This window comes from Chelonoidis abingdonii, chromosome 14 (assembly GCF_003597395.2).
Source record: "Chelonoidis abingdonii isolate Lonesome George chromosome 14, CheloAbing_2.0, whole genome shotgun sequence".
Lineage (NCBI taxonomy): Eukaryota > Metazoa > Chordata > Testudines > Testudinidae > Chelonoidis > Chelonoidis abingdonii.
The window spans coordinates 2175142-2192184 of NC_133782.1; the positions used below are offsets into that span (position 1 = coordinate 2175142).

Below are 17043 nucleotides of genomic sequence, written 5' to 3' on the forward strand. Positions count from 1 at the left end.
CTCTTATCAAGAACATTGGCTAATTCCGCTGATATTTATTTAGGTGGGACTTTATTTGGACTAGATCACATTGGCATTTGGTGAAAGATTACACACCCACATCTAAAATGTAACTCACAGTAGGGTGAAAAAAATCTGAACCCTCCCTTCCAGTTCTCACCTCCATCATTTGTCAAACAAATCTCACCTCGCTGCATTCCCGATCAGAAAAATCTCTGACTAAGGGTATGGCTACACTTGGAATTTCAAAGCGCTGCCGTGGGAGCGCTGCGGGAGCACTGCCGCGGCAGTGCTTTGAAGTGTGAGTGTGGTCAGAGCGGCAGCGCTGGGAGAGAGCTCTCCCAGTGCTGCACGTAAACCACATCCTTTACGGGTGTAGCGTGCAGCGGCTCCCAGCGCTGCCCCCCTGATTACACCGACGCTTTACAGCGCTGCACCTTGCAGCACTCAGGGGAGTGTTTTTTCACACCCCTGAGCGCGAAAGTTGCAGCACTGTAAAGTGTGAGTGTAGCCAAGCCCTAAGTAAATGGGTCTTGTGCTGAACTCTGCAGGGCACCAATGTGATGCATAAAAACAAATTGTCTTGCTCATAGGAAACTTGGAACAACACTGGGCCTCATCATGATCTCAGTGATGCTGGTTAAATAAGTAACTCCACTAGAGCTAGGCAGATGTGGAATTAGGATCAGGCCAGCTGTCGTCTAAACAATTCTACCTGTGTTATATATAGTTTCCGGGCATGGGGGGAGTTGTAATATTTTTATAAAGAGAAAAATACACTGACAGTATTTTACAATAATGGCATAAACCAGTGCAGCAGCCCCCTGGTAGGATTCAGTATGCAGGACTATAAAATGTGGAGTCCGTCCCCCCCTCCCCCAGGGCTTTTTAAAATAAGGTTTCCCTATCTTTTATTACTAGATACATTGGCTTGGGAAAAAAAATCTTTGTTTTTATAGGGCCAGATTCTTATCTGAGTCACAGAGAAGTAAATGCACAGTAAAGGTGTTGAAGTTAATGGGATGATTCCAGGTTCACACCAGTGTAACTGAAGGCAGAATCTGACTGCCAGAGTTCATCGCCTCCTGCTGCTTATTCACCATTTGATGATATCATCCCCCATTTGTGGAACTGCATTAATTACTTCAGCACCCAATTGTGATGTGAAAGATGGAAGCCAGGCGGGAAGCAGGGAACAAGCTAGGAGAAGTAGTGTTTGCCATCAGGCTGTGCAGGGGCAGAGAGCCTCTGAGAAGCCACTACTGGCCCTCAAAGCAGGGATCCTTGAGGGTCAGCTGATGTCAATTTGCTCGCCTTAAGCCCTGAATAGCAAGAATCTTTGGAAAGAGGCTACTGTTAATCTCTTCTCCCACTCAGATCGCATAGATTCTTGGATAAAAGCCACTGCGGACACACCGTCCTCTTTCTCCGACTCACACTACTGAGATATTCTGGGGCTATCACTTTGTGCTCCTCAAGCTGCCACCCCACCCAGTCAGACAGCAGAGGTCTTCAAGATCTAGCTGCTTTCAGGCTGCTTCCTCTTGCCAGCAGCAGAGATCTTTGGAGGGCAGAGTGTTTGTCATTACCAGCTCAGAACACTTAGGGCAGAGAGATCCCTAGAATACCAGTAAACCTACTGCATGTACAGTCCTGGGGGGAACCCCAGAAACCAGCCCTCTGAGAACGAAGAGCAGATTAATCCTAGACCGCTGCTGACATGCTATAAGCTCCTTATTAATGACAGGCTATATTCATTTATCTGAATGTCTAAAGTAACTGAGTTTCAGAGTGGTACCAGTGTTAGTCTGTATCAGCAAAAACAATGAGGAGTCCTTGTGGCACCTTAGAGACTAACACATTGATTTGGGCATAAGCTTTCATGGGCTAAACCCCACTTCATCATATGCATGGAGTGGAACATACAGTAGGCAGGTATAAATATACAGCACATGAAAAGATGGGAGTTGCCTTACCAAGTGTGTGTGTGGCGGGGGGAGACAATGCTAACGAGGCCAATTCAATCAGGGTGGATGTGGCCCATTCCCAACAGTTGAGGTTCAGTGAGTTTTGATTCCAGTGAAACCAAGGCAAAAAGTGTCATAATGACAGAAACACCCCAATATTTGTATGGTGACTTTTCACAGTAAGTTAGAAGCTATTTTTTGTTTTCATATAGAGATATGATAGAAGACCAAAGCAAAGCAACATACTGACACCCCCGCACCCCCCACCGTATAGTAGTAGTGCTATGGAAGGTATAATCATAGACACTAGAGGATGAAAAGACCCTTAATGCCACTTAGTCCTTCCCCCTTACAATGCAGGAGGGTTTTGTCCAGACTAGTTTCCAAGGTCCCAGGGTGATGGAACTTGCACCACATCTCCTGGGGACTAATAGACCTTTCTGTCCCCTCCTGATAGCCTCCATTTTCTGTTAGTAAGAATTTCATCCCATTGCTCTTACTCATACCATCATAGCTGGGATTCTTCCAAAGCACAGGGAGTCTCCACCCTCTGGACACTACACAGCCCAGCTCCTTATGCATTGCCATGTAGCTGGGATATGAGCAGGGGTGGAAGACAAGCCCAGGTATGTTCAGATCCACTAACCATTGATCCCTGCAGAGCAGAAATGCAAGAGCAGCAAAGGCTACTTCAGCCTGAGGGCTTCAGCAGTGGATATGAAGCATCCTAGAGGGAGAGATTTTTCTCTTTTCATCTCACACAGACCTACCCTCCCTCATGCCTGGGGCAGTGGGAAAAGAGGTCTGGCCCAAATATGACAACACTCTTTTTGTCACAGGGTGCTCTACTCACTGTTGGGTGGCACCCACTTCTGGCAGTTCTGGGATTAGCTCCACCCGGTTCAGTGCCCCCTTGCTGGACTTCCATCCTTGCAGCTCTCCTCTCGCTCACAAAGTTGCAATAGTGTGGCTGAGTCACACCATGATTTCCCCTTCCTGGGGAGTCTTTCAGAGTCCTTCTGCATCAGCAGCATGAGGCAGTCCTCATTCTCACTGTCCTGTGTCATGCCCACAGTGACTCCAGCAGTCTTCCTATTCACTGCCCCCAGCAATAGCACTCTGCAGTGGATGGTAGGAGAACCCAGGCCCACCCTCTGCTCTGGGTTCCAGTCCAGGGCCCTATAGCAAGCAGTTGGTCAAGGACTTCACCAACCTTACTGCTCTTGCCCCTGAATGACTTCCTACTATGCTCCTTGAACCTTCTTTTTCATCAGCCTTCCTAGTCAGACCCCTCTCCCTTAGGCCTACTAAGTAAACCCTTCCTAGCTCCCCTGCCTCAGGGAGAGAGACTGCAGGCTTCCTCACTGCTGCCTCACACTGTTTCCAGCCTCATGGCTTTATAGACACCCTCTGTTCCATCACAGGTGAGCTTCCTTCTAATTAGCAGCCTTAATTGGCTGATTGGGCCTACCTGGCCTCATTCAACAGTGTGGGAACTGTACCCCATCACACCAGCTCCATAGCTGCTGCAAACCCATAATGCATGCTTCACTCACTCTATGCACAAGTCCTCTTTTCTTAAAACTGGATTCACAACATGGGACTGTTCTTGGGAAGACAAAAACCACTAGCCATAGGGTCCACCAAGATTCTATGGCCACACACACAGATGCAAGTGCAGTGTTTCCTTCTTCCCTGAAAAAGTCACTGCTCTTTTCCACCCATCCTCTGAGATTCTGTCTTTTTTTCTACAATCAGGTCTTGCCATGACATTGAGAGGCTACAAGCTCAGCCTTGCTGGGTGCTCGTTCTAAATGTCTTTTGCCAGGTCCAGCTCATGCTCTGGAGCAAGTGGCAGCTTCTAAGTTCGCTCACGAAGTGCTAGGAGACAGTGTTTTGCAGGAACTCCAGTCAGGTGCCTGATCATATTACCACATAGACCCCACTGTGGTCATAGTTTTCACTGTTACATTAATGCTGCTTGAGACTGCCTGAGCTGAGCACAACTTTTATGCCGCTGATTGATTTATTTGAACCTTATGATGCTCTGAATCGGTTTTAGTCCCATTTGGCAAGATATGATATGTGTCCCTGGGAGCTTTCTCCCCTTTCCTGTAGCCACTTCTTAGGAGCCCTTCTGCACTGGGTTCTTAACAGTTTTTGTTTCACTAGTTAACATTATCCCACATAGGATAATGAGTTATTTTGTGTGCTTGTGACATGCAGGCAAGGAAGTGTTAATTAATCTATTGGCCAAAGCCAGGGAAAGAGAAGGGCAACATCCAGCCATACAAAAGAAAGAAAATAAAGATACAGTATTTTATAAAAAATGGACTTTGGGACAATGGCTGCTCCACTATGGTCCACTGGCTGCTCTCGGATCAGGTGGCTGCTGCCCTGAATGCATTCTTGAAGTTTTGTCGATTTCTCACATTTGGGGCTAGGGGGCGGGACCTGGGACTGAGCAGGGGGGTCAAGCACCCCTGGGAACTTAGGAAGTTGGTGCCTATGGCCTAGCAGACAAGGGACAGATGACATACGGTCTAGAAAATAATGAAGAGTTTGCTTTACAGTGGACTCATCTTGACTGGCTGGAAATACTGTTTGCTTGAGTGGTCTGAATCTGTCTTCCTGATGATCATTAAGTCTTTATGTGGATGTATAGAAAGCTGTCAATAGGGACGGGTTAAGAAAATAAATAAATAAATAAGGTTATTTTAATTATCTCACTGAAACACAATCTCCATCACAAGAGGGAAGTACTTCCAAAACTGCCTTAACATTCACCCCAAAATGAAAGAGTCCCTATCACAATGGGTGCAACTTCACAGCACTACAACTGGCTGGAAAAATCTGGTTGTTTGTGAAATTCTCTCTGTGTTCCTTTTGGTCAGAGGTGGTTTTGAGTGTTCTGGCAGGGTTAGATGTTTCATTCTGCGTTTAATGTTTAGTCACCCAAACTAAAAATATTACATTATGTGTAACCATTTCCACATAGGATGGTTCCTTTGCAATGAAAGGGAATTCCCGACAGGGTGGGGCCTTTATGCAGCATGTAGCACAGTGGGCCCAAACAGTGAATGGGAGCTTTGGAGGGTGACTGCAATTCAGATATTAAATAATGCTGATGGTAGTACAGCGTCAGGTCTGTGCTGCCAGGATCTCACGTCTAAAAGGAGCTTTCCTTTTGTTTTTTACTTCAGAAAATGAGCCACCCTCCTCTTTGGTGTCTGGAATCATTGACTACAACATGCCTCTCACCTCCACCTATCTGAAGCAAATGAAGCTGCGGGTCATGAATTCGCAGGAGCAGGTGAGTTGCTCTCTTCCTGACTAACAGAGTCTGTCTTATTCCAAGAGGTGCTGAGTGGCACCAGAGCAGATTTCTGTCCAGACTGACCGAGTAGGGTGAATGGCTGATGCTTGGCATCTCAAAGTAGTGATGACCAGATTTTCACAGGAACAGTTTTGCACATGTCTAGCTTGTGTGCACATGCAAGTTGGGAATTGCACAATTGGAGAGAGTGTTGCTGTGTGTAGGTTGCGTGCACACAACATTTTGTTTTTGAAAGTCTGTCTCTAAAAATCCATGCAGGGTTTTTGCCGAAAGGGCACGGAGGAGAGGAACAGAAATGTATTCAGTGCAGTTATTGTTCATTACTATCTGCATGTTCTTTAGACATATGGTGGTTTTAAGTGAAATTAATATAAAAATATCCACGACGAAGAGGAATGTATATCTCTGCCACCTTCCAAACTGCTTAGGGGCTTTAGCAGATCAGGACTGATCCCTAGGCTTTGCTTCTGTTGCTCAGGTGTTCTCTTTTCTTGAGTTGTTCGGCATCTTCCTGGAGAATCAGCTCCAGTCACTTCCTTCTTGTCTCCATCTGGGAAGAGGCTCAGCTGTTTGGTGACAATATTATGCCTCTGGATTTTGATTTGGGAATGGAGGGGGTAGACTGCCACATGATTATACCCAGGCCATGGAATTTTCCAATGTTCTGCAGCTGCAGAATTTGCCAAGGGATCCTCAACGCACCATGGAAACAGACTATAAAAAGAATAGACTTCCCTGACTCCCCACAAAGTTGTATTGCTGGCACTTCAGAAACCAAGTGTCAGATTTTCTTCCCACCAAATATAGGTTGGAGACTGATCCCCTTATGCTTTTCTCCCTAGCTTCCCATTGCCACCAGGAGCTGAGGAGGGGGGGGTGTGTGTGTGTGTGTGTGTGTGTGTTTCCTAGTCAGACCCCTCTCCCTTAGGCCTACTAAGTAAACCCTTCCTAGCTCCCCTGCCTCAGGGAGAGAGACTGCAGGCTTCCTCACTGCTGCCTCACACTGTTTCCAGCCTCATGGCTTTNGTGTGTGTGTGTGTGTGTGTGTGTGTGTGTGTGTGTGTGTGTGTGTGTGTGTGTGTGTTGTAGCAAGAAGGAGGCACTGGTCAAGTGTTAACCTGAATGGTAAAGTTGAAGTACATGGATGGTTGTTATCTGAAGGCAGCCTGAAGAGAGAACTCAGTGCAAGGGTGTAAAGTGTCGAATCGTGGTTGTTTACAGGGACTGAGGAAATAGATGTTGAATCTTTTCATTGGGTCAGAGGAAAAACACCTTAACGTGGGGCTAAATTACATGTTGGAGAGTGCACTTCAGCATAGCTTTTTACTTGCATATGCTGGACACTCGAGTTTAAGAGTCTCTGTCCAGTGGGTAATATTAGAGTTTAGAACTGTGAAAAGCTGGGGATCTAATGATTTCGCAATCAGTTGTGGAGTCTGATGCTGTAGAATTATGGACAGTTCTACATCTTCACCAACCTAGAATCTCTTTCCTCAGAAACTGGCTCTGAATATCATGAGAAAATTGGATTCTAAAGTGGATCAGTTCAAGGGGCTTGGATGGCTCAGGGGATCAGTAGCAAAACAAAGAATCTGATCACTGGTTCTATATCCATCCTTGTATGAGGTGGCCAAAAATTGTTAACAATTGCTGACTGTTCAGTGGCTTATGTGAAAGGAGTTGGTGGGTCTCAATCCACAAAATCTCCCACCATAATTGATGTTTTTTACTGCAAGGCTATGGACCATATGGGTCATGGAGACTGAACTCCTATCTCAACGCAGGAAGAGGTCCTTTCACGTCAGGGATGAGGCATATTAGCAGGGGTGTGTGGGAGGTTTGCCTCGTCACTGCTTATGCTTTACCTGTTCTATGAAAAAGATGACTTCATTCTCCTGGTCTCTAAAACTAAATTAACTAAAAATATGTGATGAATCTTAACCAAAATCCCAGATCCAAGTCATAAATATGGATCTGAATTTCCATATTGAATTTACCTTTACAATGAGCCAAACCCAAATACCTTGGAAATCAGTAGAATTTGATGTAGGACCTGAGTTTTGACTCTGGAGTTCAGGAATGTTTGTGTCTGGAATTTTTTCTCAATAAATTACAGCAATAGCAAGTGTGTGTCCTCAGTTCTGTTCTTGGACCTGTCACTAAAAAGATGTATAGGAAATGTACTGCTACCAAGAAATGCTTTTGCATCTAGCTAACTGAGCCTTGAAAACAGTCCAGTGTGGGGAGTAGAAAGCTGCAAACAAGATGACTGTTGCTGGGCAGACCCACACACTGAGCTATCTGATTTTACTAACTGAATTTATTCCCCTTTCTGAAAATAACCCTCTCCCTGACGCGCCAGCTCAGGAGTAGAAGGTGATTGGAGATAAATGCCAAAGAACAAAAACAGCAGAAGGTTCTCAGATGCCATATTCCAATGCCCCGGTCCTGAGCTCAGACTTGCAAACAGAGGTACCTTGAAACCACTACACCATAAGGAAACTATTAGAATATTTATATTCGTAGACATACAAAGCAAATACATCAGAGATTCACTGGAGGGGAGATTAGGAGTTATCACCATGAGGACACAGGCAGGTGGAGAGGAGCTTGATAAGTTACTAGTTCATGGGAGAAAAGATGCAAGATTCTCTCAGCACGGCCCAGGAAACAGGGAACAGCAACACAGGCATAACAAGGAGACCATTGTAATATATGCTGTGCACTTCGGAAACAGTTGTTATCTGAGGATCTTACAGTGCTATACAAAGATTACATTAATTAATCCTTACAACGCCACTGTAACATAGGTGAGCATTATTATCTCTATTTTACAGATGGGTGAAGTGATGCATAGAGAGGTTAAGGGTCTGAATTTCAGAATTACTGAGCACCTGCATCTCCAGTTGAAGTTCACAAGGGACTTCGCTATTGCCAATTTAATCTTCTGCGGAAGACACTCCAATAGTAGTTTGATGGGCAGTCCAATGAACTCCTAAGACAGACAGGTAGACAGTTGATGTCAATGGAAGCTGGAGGTACTCAGCACCTCTGAAAATGGCCGTAAATGATTTTCCCAAGGTCACACATCATAGTTAAACCACTTCAAAAAATTCCTTTGTTAGTAGAAAGATACGTCCAAATGATTATACTGAATATCTGTCAGTAAAGAGTCCTCAAGCCCATTTCCAGTCATGGATAATATACTAGGTTCTTTTTAAAGCAGGACACACTAGCCAAATCCTGCCCTCGCTTGCACTCATGCAATCCCCCTGAAGTCAGGCCAGGCAGGGCCCACTGTAAATATAACCTACACTTCTGAAAGCTTGAGGAATTGTGGCCATAGCTGTGGGGGCAGAGTGGTGCAGAGGGGAGCCTGCTGTGCCTGGGTCTGGGAGTAGAGGAGGTGTGAGGTGGATGGTAGTGTGTCAGGGCTGGGGTGCTGGGAGGTTGGGTGGTAGGGAGGAGTGCACTGGGGGGGGTAGGGAGGATGGAGCGTGAGGAAGTGTGCTGCAGTGGGAAGAAGACATGAATGTTACTCTACTTTAGCTGTGATGCATCTGGACATGATGGATCAAGAGCACATATTAAAGGAAACAAACATGAAATCAGTTCCCAGTCTAGTGTTCTCCTCTGCCTGACCTTATCCCAGTGGTTCAGAGCAGGCGAAAGGTGTTAACCAGTATTAGGTTAGACCTTATGGAACTGATGCTATACCTCAGTTTCCCAGAAAGTGTCATATTGTTTATAATAGAACTTTCATCTTTCCCAGATATGGAATCAGCCAGCCAAAGGTTAAAGACGATCATTTTGCTCAGGATGGAAAGAGTAGAAAAAGTGACAGGGGGCAATCTGTTAAAATGGACTAATCTCCCTGGATCCCTCCTGCCTGGGGCTGAACTAAATGTTTGGGTATTATCCATTTGATCTTAGGCCACGTCTATACGATGCGCCGTATCGGCGCGTTACAATCGATTGCTCGGGGATCGATATATCGCGTCTCATCTAGACGCGATATATCGATCCCTGAGCGCGCTTACATCGATTCCGGAACTCCACCAAAACCAACGGAGTTCCGGAATCGACATGGCGAGCCGCGCACATCGATCCCGCGTGGTGAAGATGGGTGAGTACATCGATTTTAGATAATCGATTTCAGCTACGCTATTCTCGTAGCTGAAATTGCGTATCTAAAATCGATTTTCGCGCTTCGTGTAGACCTGGCCTTACATTTGTAACTTATCCATGCCATTTCTGCTGTGTGAAGGTACTGGGTCCTGCGACTACCAATTTCTGCCCAAGGATGTGGTGGCTAATTTGAGAAACTGCTGTGACTTAAAGCTTCATGCTTAATGTTCAAAGGAAATCCTAATGTTTCACATCCACTTAGCTGGCTCAACCCTTCAATGAATGCTCTTTACTTCACTGGTGCTAAAGGCATTTATTTAAATTACTTGGAGATTCTGATCAGGCTATACAGCCTCAGGGCTAAATTCTGAGCAATGCTGAGGAACTGCAACTCCTTTTGTGGCTTTTGTTTTTTAAAAGTATACAAATAAAGTTTCATAGAGCACATAGTTATTCTGAGGCTCTGCTTCATGTTAAGCTTCTTTGTATAAATCTTTTCTGTAGTTCTGTATATTTACACAACACTTTGCAAACTCATGGGCTCAATCCTGCTGGGTGTAGGGTTGCCAGGTGTCCGGTTTTCAGTCAGAACGCCTGGTCAAAAAGGGACCCTGGCAGCTCCAGTCAGCACTGCTGACTGAGCCATTAAAAGTCCGGTCAGTGGCGCAGTGGGGCTACGGCAGGCTTCTTGCCTGCTGTGGCTCCCCGCGGCTCCTGGAAGCAGCAGCATGTCCCCCTCTTCTGCTCCTAGGCACAGGGGCAGCCAGGGGGCTCCACTCGCTGCCTCTGTCCCAAGCACCAGCTCCAGAGCTCCCATTGGCTGGGAACCATGGTCAGTGGGAATTGTGAGGGCGGCGCCTGCAGATGAGGCAGTGCGCAGAGCCACCTGGCTGCGTCTCCGCATAGGAGCCGGAAGGGGGACATGCTGCTGCTTTCGAGAGTTGCTTGAGATAAGTGCCACCCGGAGCCTGAACCTCTAACCCCAACCCCCTGCTCCAGCCCTGATCCACCTTCCACCCACCAAGCCCAGAGTCCCCTCCTGCACCCCAAGCCCCTCATCCTCACCCCAGAGCCTGCCACTCCAGCTGGAGCCCTCACCCCCATCTACCCAACCCCCTTGCACCAGCCCAGAGCCCCCTCCCACATTCTGAACCCTTCAGCTCCAGCCCAGAGCCCCCTCCTGCACTCCGAACCCCTCAGCACAAGCCTCACCCCAGAGCCTGCACCCCCAGCCAGAGCACTCACCCACTTCCGCATCCCAACCCACTGCCTCAGCCCAGAGCCCACTCCTGCACCCTGAACCCCTCATTTCTGGCCCCACCCCAGAGGCTGCACCTTCTCCCACACCCCAAGCCTCTCCCCCAGCCCAGTGAAAATGAGTGAGTGAATGAGGGTGGAGAGAGTGAGAGACAGAGAGAGAGGGTCTGGAGTGAGCAGGGGGCAGGGCCTCAGAGGAGGGGTGGGGCAGGGGGGAGAGCAAAGGTGTTCGGTTTTGTGCGCATAGAGAGTTGGCAGCCCTAGGTGGTGCTGGGTTCCCTCAACACCCACCACATTTAGTGGGAATTGAAGGTTATTCAGTGCCTTGCAAGTTTGGGCTCTGTATAAATAAAATCTGTTCCCTGCCCCAAAGAGCCTGCAGTCTAAGGCTTTGACCTGTTTCCACTGAAGTCAATGACAAAGCTCGCAGTGATGTTGTGGGTGCCATATCAGACCATTTTGTTCTTTATAAGGCCTAGGAGTGTCATGTATTCTATGGGATTTGAGCCCTATGACTATGCTATGAAGTGTTTCCCTCTTTAGATAAATTATGTAATTACATGAAAGTCAATACAAAATATTTATAAAGGGAGGAAAGCGTATTTGCCAAACAGACCCTTGGATGCGGTAATGCTATTAATTCTTCCATATTTAACATTTCTTTTAACAGTGGGCATTTCTAGGTCTACTTGGAGTTACTGTTCCAGAAATGGCCCCACATCACATGACAAAAACTCATAAGTATGTACCACCACCCTCACTGACTTCTTCAATAGGAGGTTAGCATGAGTAAGTTCTGCAGGGCTGAGCCTTCAGTTAGCCACAATAGGTCGGCAGATGTTACTCTGCACCAGGGATTTGACTGTAATCTTCCACCTCCAGTGGCAACTCTGCAACATGAAAAATATGCTTTCTGCAAAATATGAAGATCCCAGAATCCTTGAAGAAGACCGACCTATGTGGCCCGAGGATTAGGATTTTTAAAGGGTCTAATCCTCAAATACTTATTCAGAAAAAAACTCCCATTAATGTCAACAGGAGTTTTGCCCAACTTGGAACTATAGGATTCAGGGCCTAAATGATTTCTTGGCTCAAGGAAAAGTATCACATTATTTACCTAGTTCACTCCAGCCTCTCTTAGATCTTCTAGTCTTGAAAAAAGAAATCTGAATTGGTCACACTCTTGTCCCTCGGTCTGCAATTTCATGGATTTTCAGTTTGTTGTTTCTTTTTCCTTTTGCTTCACCAACTGCCCATTGAATTAGAAAGCAAATACATTGGCTACTGTCTTGAGCTGCTTCCACCCTGAACTGCATATAATCAGCTCTACCTTCACCAACCAGTGTATGCCGCCTTGGTTACAGCTGCTTTCCACAATGCTTATATTTTCTCACCCTCAGTTTATCAGGAATATCATCCTCTGAACTCTTCCTCTTGTCACCAGCGTTTCCTGATTAGGTGAGTACACGACTCCCTAAGCCTTTCCAAGATGTAACAACTGAGGGAAGAAATTATTCAATGTTGATAGTTTGCCCTTCAGTCTGCTCCAGTGAGATTTCTGGGAGCAGAAGAGCAGCCAGAGATGAGTGCTGCTGTTCACATTTTCACAGGAAAAGGACTTTCCATCAAAGTTAGCTGCGTAACCTAATCCTGAGGGGATATTTGGGAAAGAACCAGTGTGTCCTGGGTGCCCTCAACCTTGAGTCTTGAGGACATTTTCTGACTTTTTCTGGGAGCCCAAGCACCTAGAACAGCCACTAATGCATCACACCCTGACAGGGTTACGGTATTGATGAAGGAAAAGAGAAGTGGACACAGGAATTGCACATACGATAATTCAAGGTTGTTTGAGTGTTTCAGTACTAGGCATGTTTTCCAAACCTTTAATCATTCTTATGCCTCTTCTCCAAACCCTCTCTAGTTTATACAAGTCAAGAAGGATGCTGATGAACTGGAGAGGGTTTAGAGAAGAATCACAAGAATACTTAAAGAATTGAAAAACATACCCTATTGTGAATGACTCTGGGAGCTCACTCTGTTTAGTTTAACAAAGAGAAGGTTAAGGAGTGATGAGCACAGTCTGTAAGTACCTACATGAGGAACAGAAATGTGATCATGGAGGGCTCCACAGTTTAGCACAAAAAGATAACAAGATCCAATGGCTGGAAGTTGAAGCTAGACAAATTCAGACTGGAAGGAAGCTGCATAATTTTAATGGTGAGGGTAATTAACCATTGGAACAATTTACCAAGGATCGTGGTGGATTCTTCATCATTGGAAATTTTTAAATCAAGACTGAGTGTTTTTTCTAAAAGATCTGTTCTCGTTTAAAGTAGAAATTAATTCAGGAAGGTCCTATGGCCTGGATTACACTGGAGGTGAGACTAAAATGATCAGAATTGTCTCTTCTGGCATTATAATCTATAAAGGAATATTAATGCCAATTATTATTGGGAAACAGCTACAAAAGGAGTAAGAATTAAGGCCATGTCTACAATACCACTTTTGTCGGTAGAACTTACGTTGCTCTGGGATTTGAAAAAAACAATCCCTGAGCCACATAAGTTACCCAACAGAAGTGCCGGTGTGGACAGTGTTATGTCGGTAAGAGAGCTTCTCCGTCCGACAGAGCTGCCGCCGCTCGTGGAGATGGTTTTACGATGCTGATGGGAGAGCTCTCTCCCATCGGCACAGAGCGGCTACAAGCCATAATACAGCTGCGTAGCTGCCTCGGTACAGCTGTGTCTGTGTACGCTCTCTAGTGTAGATGTGACCTAAGAGGGTTAATTCACAATGGACCAGATTTCCAAACGTGCTCAGCACACAGCAGCTCCCATTGTTCTGAGCAGGAGCTGTTTGGCACTTGTGAAAATCTGGCCAGTTTCTTTAGCCGTCTAAATGGGAGCTGAGCTCTTCTGAAAATCTGCCCAAAGGTCTCTGAGGAAAGTCTGTGAGCAAAGGGACACATTACCTGAAGTAAAATTCTCCAGGGTAGCTTTAGGGCCTGTCCATAGAGACTGACTGACCACGTGGGGAACTATAGTACAGCGCAATGGTCTGTTAGCTGTGCTGTACTCAGGATTGCCTGGATGGAGGTGCTTGGACCACGTTATTGAATCATGTTGAAGCCCTCTCTAGCTGACATTCAGGTCATCTTCATTAGAGTCCTTTGGTTGGTCTCTGTTAATTTCTAATGTTTTTCTTTGGATTCTGTTGCTATGTACTGGTTTTTCAAGGATCAGTGGCCCCCACAACCAGCAGAGCCATTGCTTTGTTCCAAAACCTAGTTGGCCAACTGGAACCAGTTGAAAGTTTTCAACTGGAATTTCTACTTGAGCTGATATTTTCAGCAGAATCCAAAGACTAAGGAAAAAGAGGCTGATTTGCATCCTGGAACACTGAATGCAGAATACAGATGGGTAGGCGATCTCCTCAAGGAAGCAGTCTCATGGCAACTTTAGCTTGGAGAGACTGGGGACTGAAGGACAGGAGAGCTGATGGGCAAATCCTTACAATTTCCACCAATGTCAGGTGCCTGGGTTGCCAGCTAGAGCTCAAGAAACCCATGTTTTCTCTTCCTCACTATCCCTAGAGCTGTGTAGAAAATAACTGTAAAGGTGATCTTGCTGTGTGTGACGAATAATAATAAAAAAGGCCTCAGTCCCCCTCGCTCATTTTTTCCCTGTTTGTATTCTATATTAGAAATATCAGGTAATGATCTTGCTCTTTTTTCTGGAGGACTTGGGCAATCTTTGGAAGACATGGAATGTGAAACACAGCTGGAGGTTGCTGCTCTCCCAATCCCCAATTGAGGCAGCGAGGATGTGGAGTTTTAGGATTAGAAAGCTGCAGCTCTGGTTTTGGTCTCCAGCTGTGATGTTCGAGGTGCCCCAAGGACTGCAAAAGTCCTCCAAGAATCAGGACTTGTTTCTAAGAAGAAGTGGAAGCAAACATTTTGTACATCCCAAACACCACTTTAAATAATTATTTATTGCTTTCTAGTTCATCTTTAAAGCAATGTCACCTTATTGCCATGCAATTAACTAGCATTTGGTGGCATTAATAGAAATAAATTAAATAACTGACTTGTGTTCCTCTTGGCTTCTGCCATAAATGATTAATTGTGCCCAGCACCACCATGGGGAACTCACTTTTCTTGGGGTAACTGATCTACAGAAACCATTAAATGAATGGACGTCAAGATGGCCTTTTAACTTCATTATCCAGGAAAAATTGTGTGCCGTGTCTATGATTTACTGGTGCTGCTAGACACACCAATATTAAAACAGCAGTGTGTCCAAAAGGAAGCACAGATTGGCAGAGTGTTAGAATGTTTTATCTGTGCTGAGGAACAAAGAAGACAGTAGAATCAGGAACTTCTACTTGAGCCTTCATAAATGACAAGAAGGGGCTCCCTGCAGGGAGTACAGACCTTGGAAAGCAACATTCCAAAATAACTTCCCATGAGTAATGAGGCTACTCTGAAAACCCCAGACCAAATTCTGTTCTCACTCCTAAGAAAATCTGGAATGCTCCATTGGAGTCAATAGATTTACTCTGGCATAACTGAGAGCAGAATTTAGTTTGAGGTCACAACAACGTGCAGAGTCTCCTGTGGCCTGCGTCTCCTCTCACGCTGGTTTTAAACAAATTTGCACAGGTGTGAGAGGAGAATCAGGCCCTTTACAATTTCCACACTATGCAGAAGTAACTCAGTGTAGGATGACTGCTGGGGCACTAAACTATCTTCTGAACTCCTGATTGTTACAAACTAGTAATTAAAAAGAGCAAAAAGATAATGTTTGCTGTTTAGCCCTAATGCTTCTACCATCTAATTTTTAAATGATGAATACTATCATTTTTTAAATGCTAGGGTAGTCCAAGTTTAAGGCAGTCATTCTCTGGGCAAGCTATTCCATCTGGTTTAATTCCAACTCACTCCTGAATTTATTTTTTCAGGGTTCATACTAGGCCATTCAGCATGACTTCCATTAAGGCATCCTATCTTACACAATGGCTGGCAGAGTCTAAAGACTTTAAAAGGAACAAATCTTTAAACTGAAATGCCAAACTGACTCCCTCTGATCTGGACATTCTGCTGTTTTGGCAGATTTAATACAGTCCAATCTGGGGTTTGGTAACCAGGTATAAATGATACAGAAATGGGCCGGGGGTTATATAATGAGTGAATGGCAGGAGCTGCTGTTGGATCTGAATTAGCATAAGCTTTCTGTTGAGGCTGGGGCTTTGGCACACTAACTTGTGCTATAGTAAGAGATGGGGAGGAATGGTAGGGCCCGGCCGAGACCTGCATTTCTTACACATTTCAGTGGGAGTTTGAGATGTGCTAGGAGGGCAGGATAAGGTGTATGCAGTTGCCGACATCAGAACAGGGTTTTCAGGAAACATTTTCTCCATATCAGAGGCATAATCATGAAAGGTAGTGAGCACCTTCCAGTCCAACTCAAGTCAAGGGGAGTTGAGGTTGCTAAACACGCTTCAGGATCAAGCCCCAGCTGGGGGACTAAGGGATGGAAGGATCCTTCAGTCCAAAGTAGCTTGTATGCAATATTGAGTCCTCCTCACTCACTCTCCTCTTGCCTTCTCCATGCTGTACCCATTAATCAAGTTTGCTCCGCTCAGATATCCTAGGAGAGTTTCTATCAAGCCAGCCGAGCCCCCTCCCCAGCCAGGCTGCTTGGGATGCACTCCCATTCTTAACTCTGGGCTTGCAATGAGACAAGCAGAGCTGGAGCTGGGGGAAGGCGGATGCACAGAGAGAGTTAAGTTGGGTTGGCTGGGAAAGAAGTTTGTCGGCTGCTAACCTCTCCGTTTGCCTGCCCCACCGTTCAGAGCAGCCCCAGGTAGCAGGAGAAAGGCATAGCCTAGGGTCTTTTATCAGCAATGCACATTCTTGGGACAGAGTTTCTAAACTCTGGGGCAGTCTTGGCAATATTGGTACTGGTAGTAGGTCTGGCTCTACATAGCACACAAGGTTTTGCTCTTCGAGATCTTTAGTTCAAAACTGGTTTGTGTCATGTGAGAGAGAGTTTCGTAGTCTCATCCCTTTGTGCAACTCACAAAACCAACATCAAATTTGCCATGATTGGCAGCTGCTGCTCCGGGCTAAGGTATCACAGGTCAAGATTAAGGTGCCTGGATTGAGCTATCTGTGGGGACCCAGAGCTGGGACAACAGAGAGTGTTTCAGTACTGGAGGAAGTTGTATTTGGCAAAACTGCACAGGAAAACATATCACGTGCTGCCTGGCTGTAGCCAGGAGTTTTATCCCTTCCTCTCATGAGCACTGGATTTGCTTAGGCCATGTCTAGACTACCCGCCATATCGGCGGGGT

The 17043-nt window shown here is 45.7% G+C and overlaps 1 protein-coding gene across 1 annotated transcript in view; it reads left to right on the forward strand.

Annotated features, from left to right (window-relative positions):
• Positions 1 to 17043, forward strand: part of NOL4L (nucleolar protein 4 like) — a 99278-nt gene that overhangs the window by 30115 nt on the left and 52120 nt on the right. Inside the window, exon 4 of the mRNA XM_032762393.2 lies at positions 5171 to 5280. Coding sequence (XP_032618284.1) covers positions 5171 to 5280 — 110 coding nt within the window. The remainder of the gene's footprint in view (positions 1 to 5170; positions 5281 to 17043) is intronic.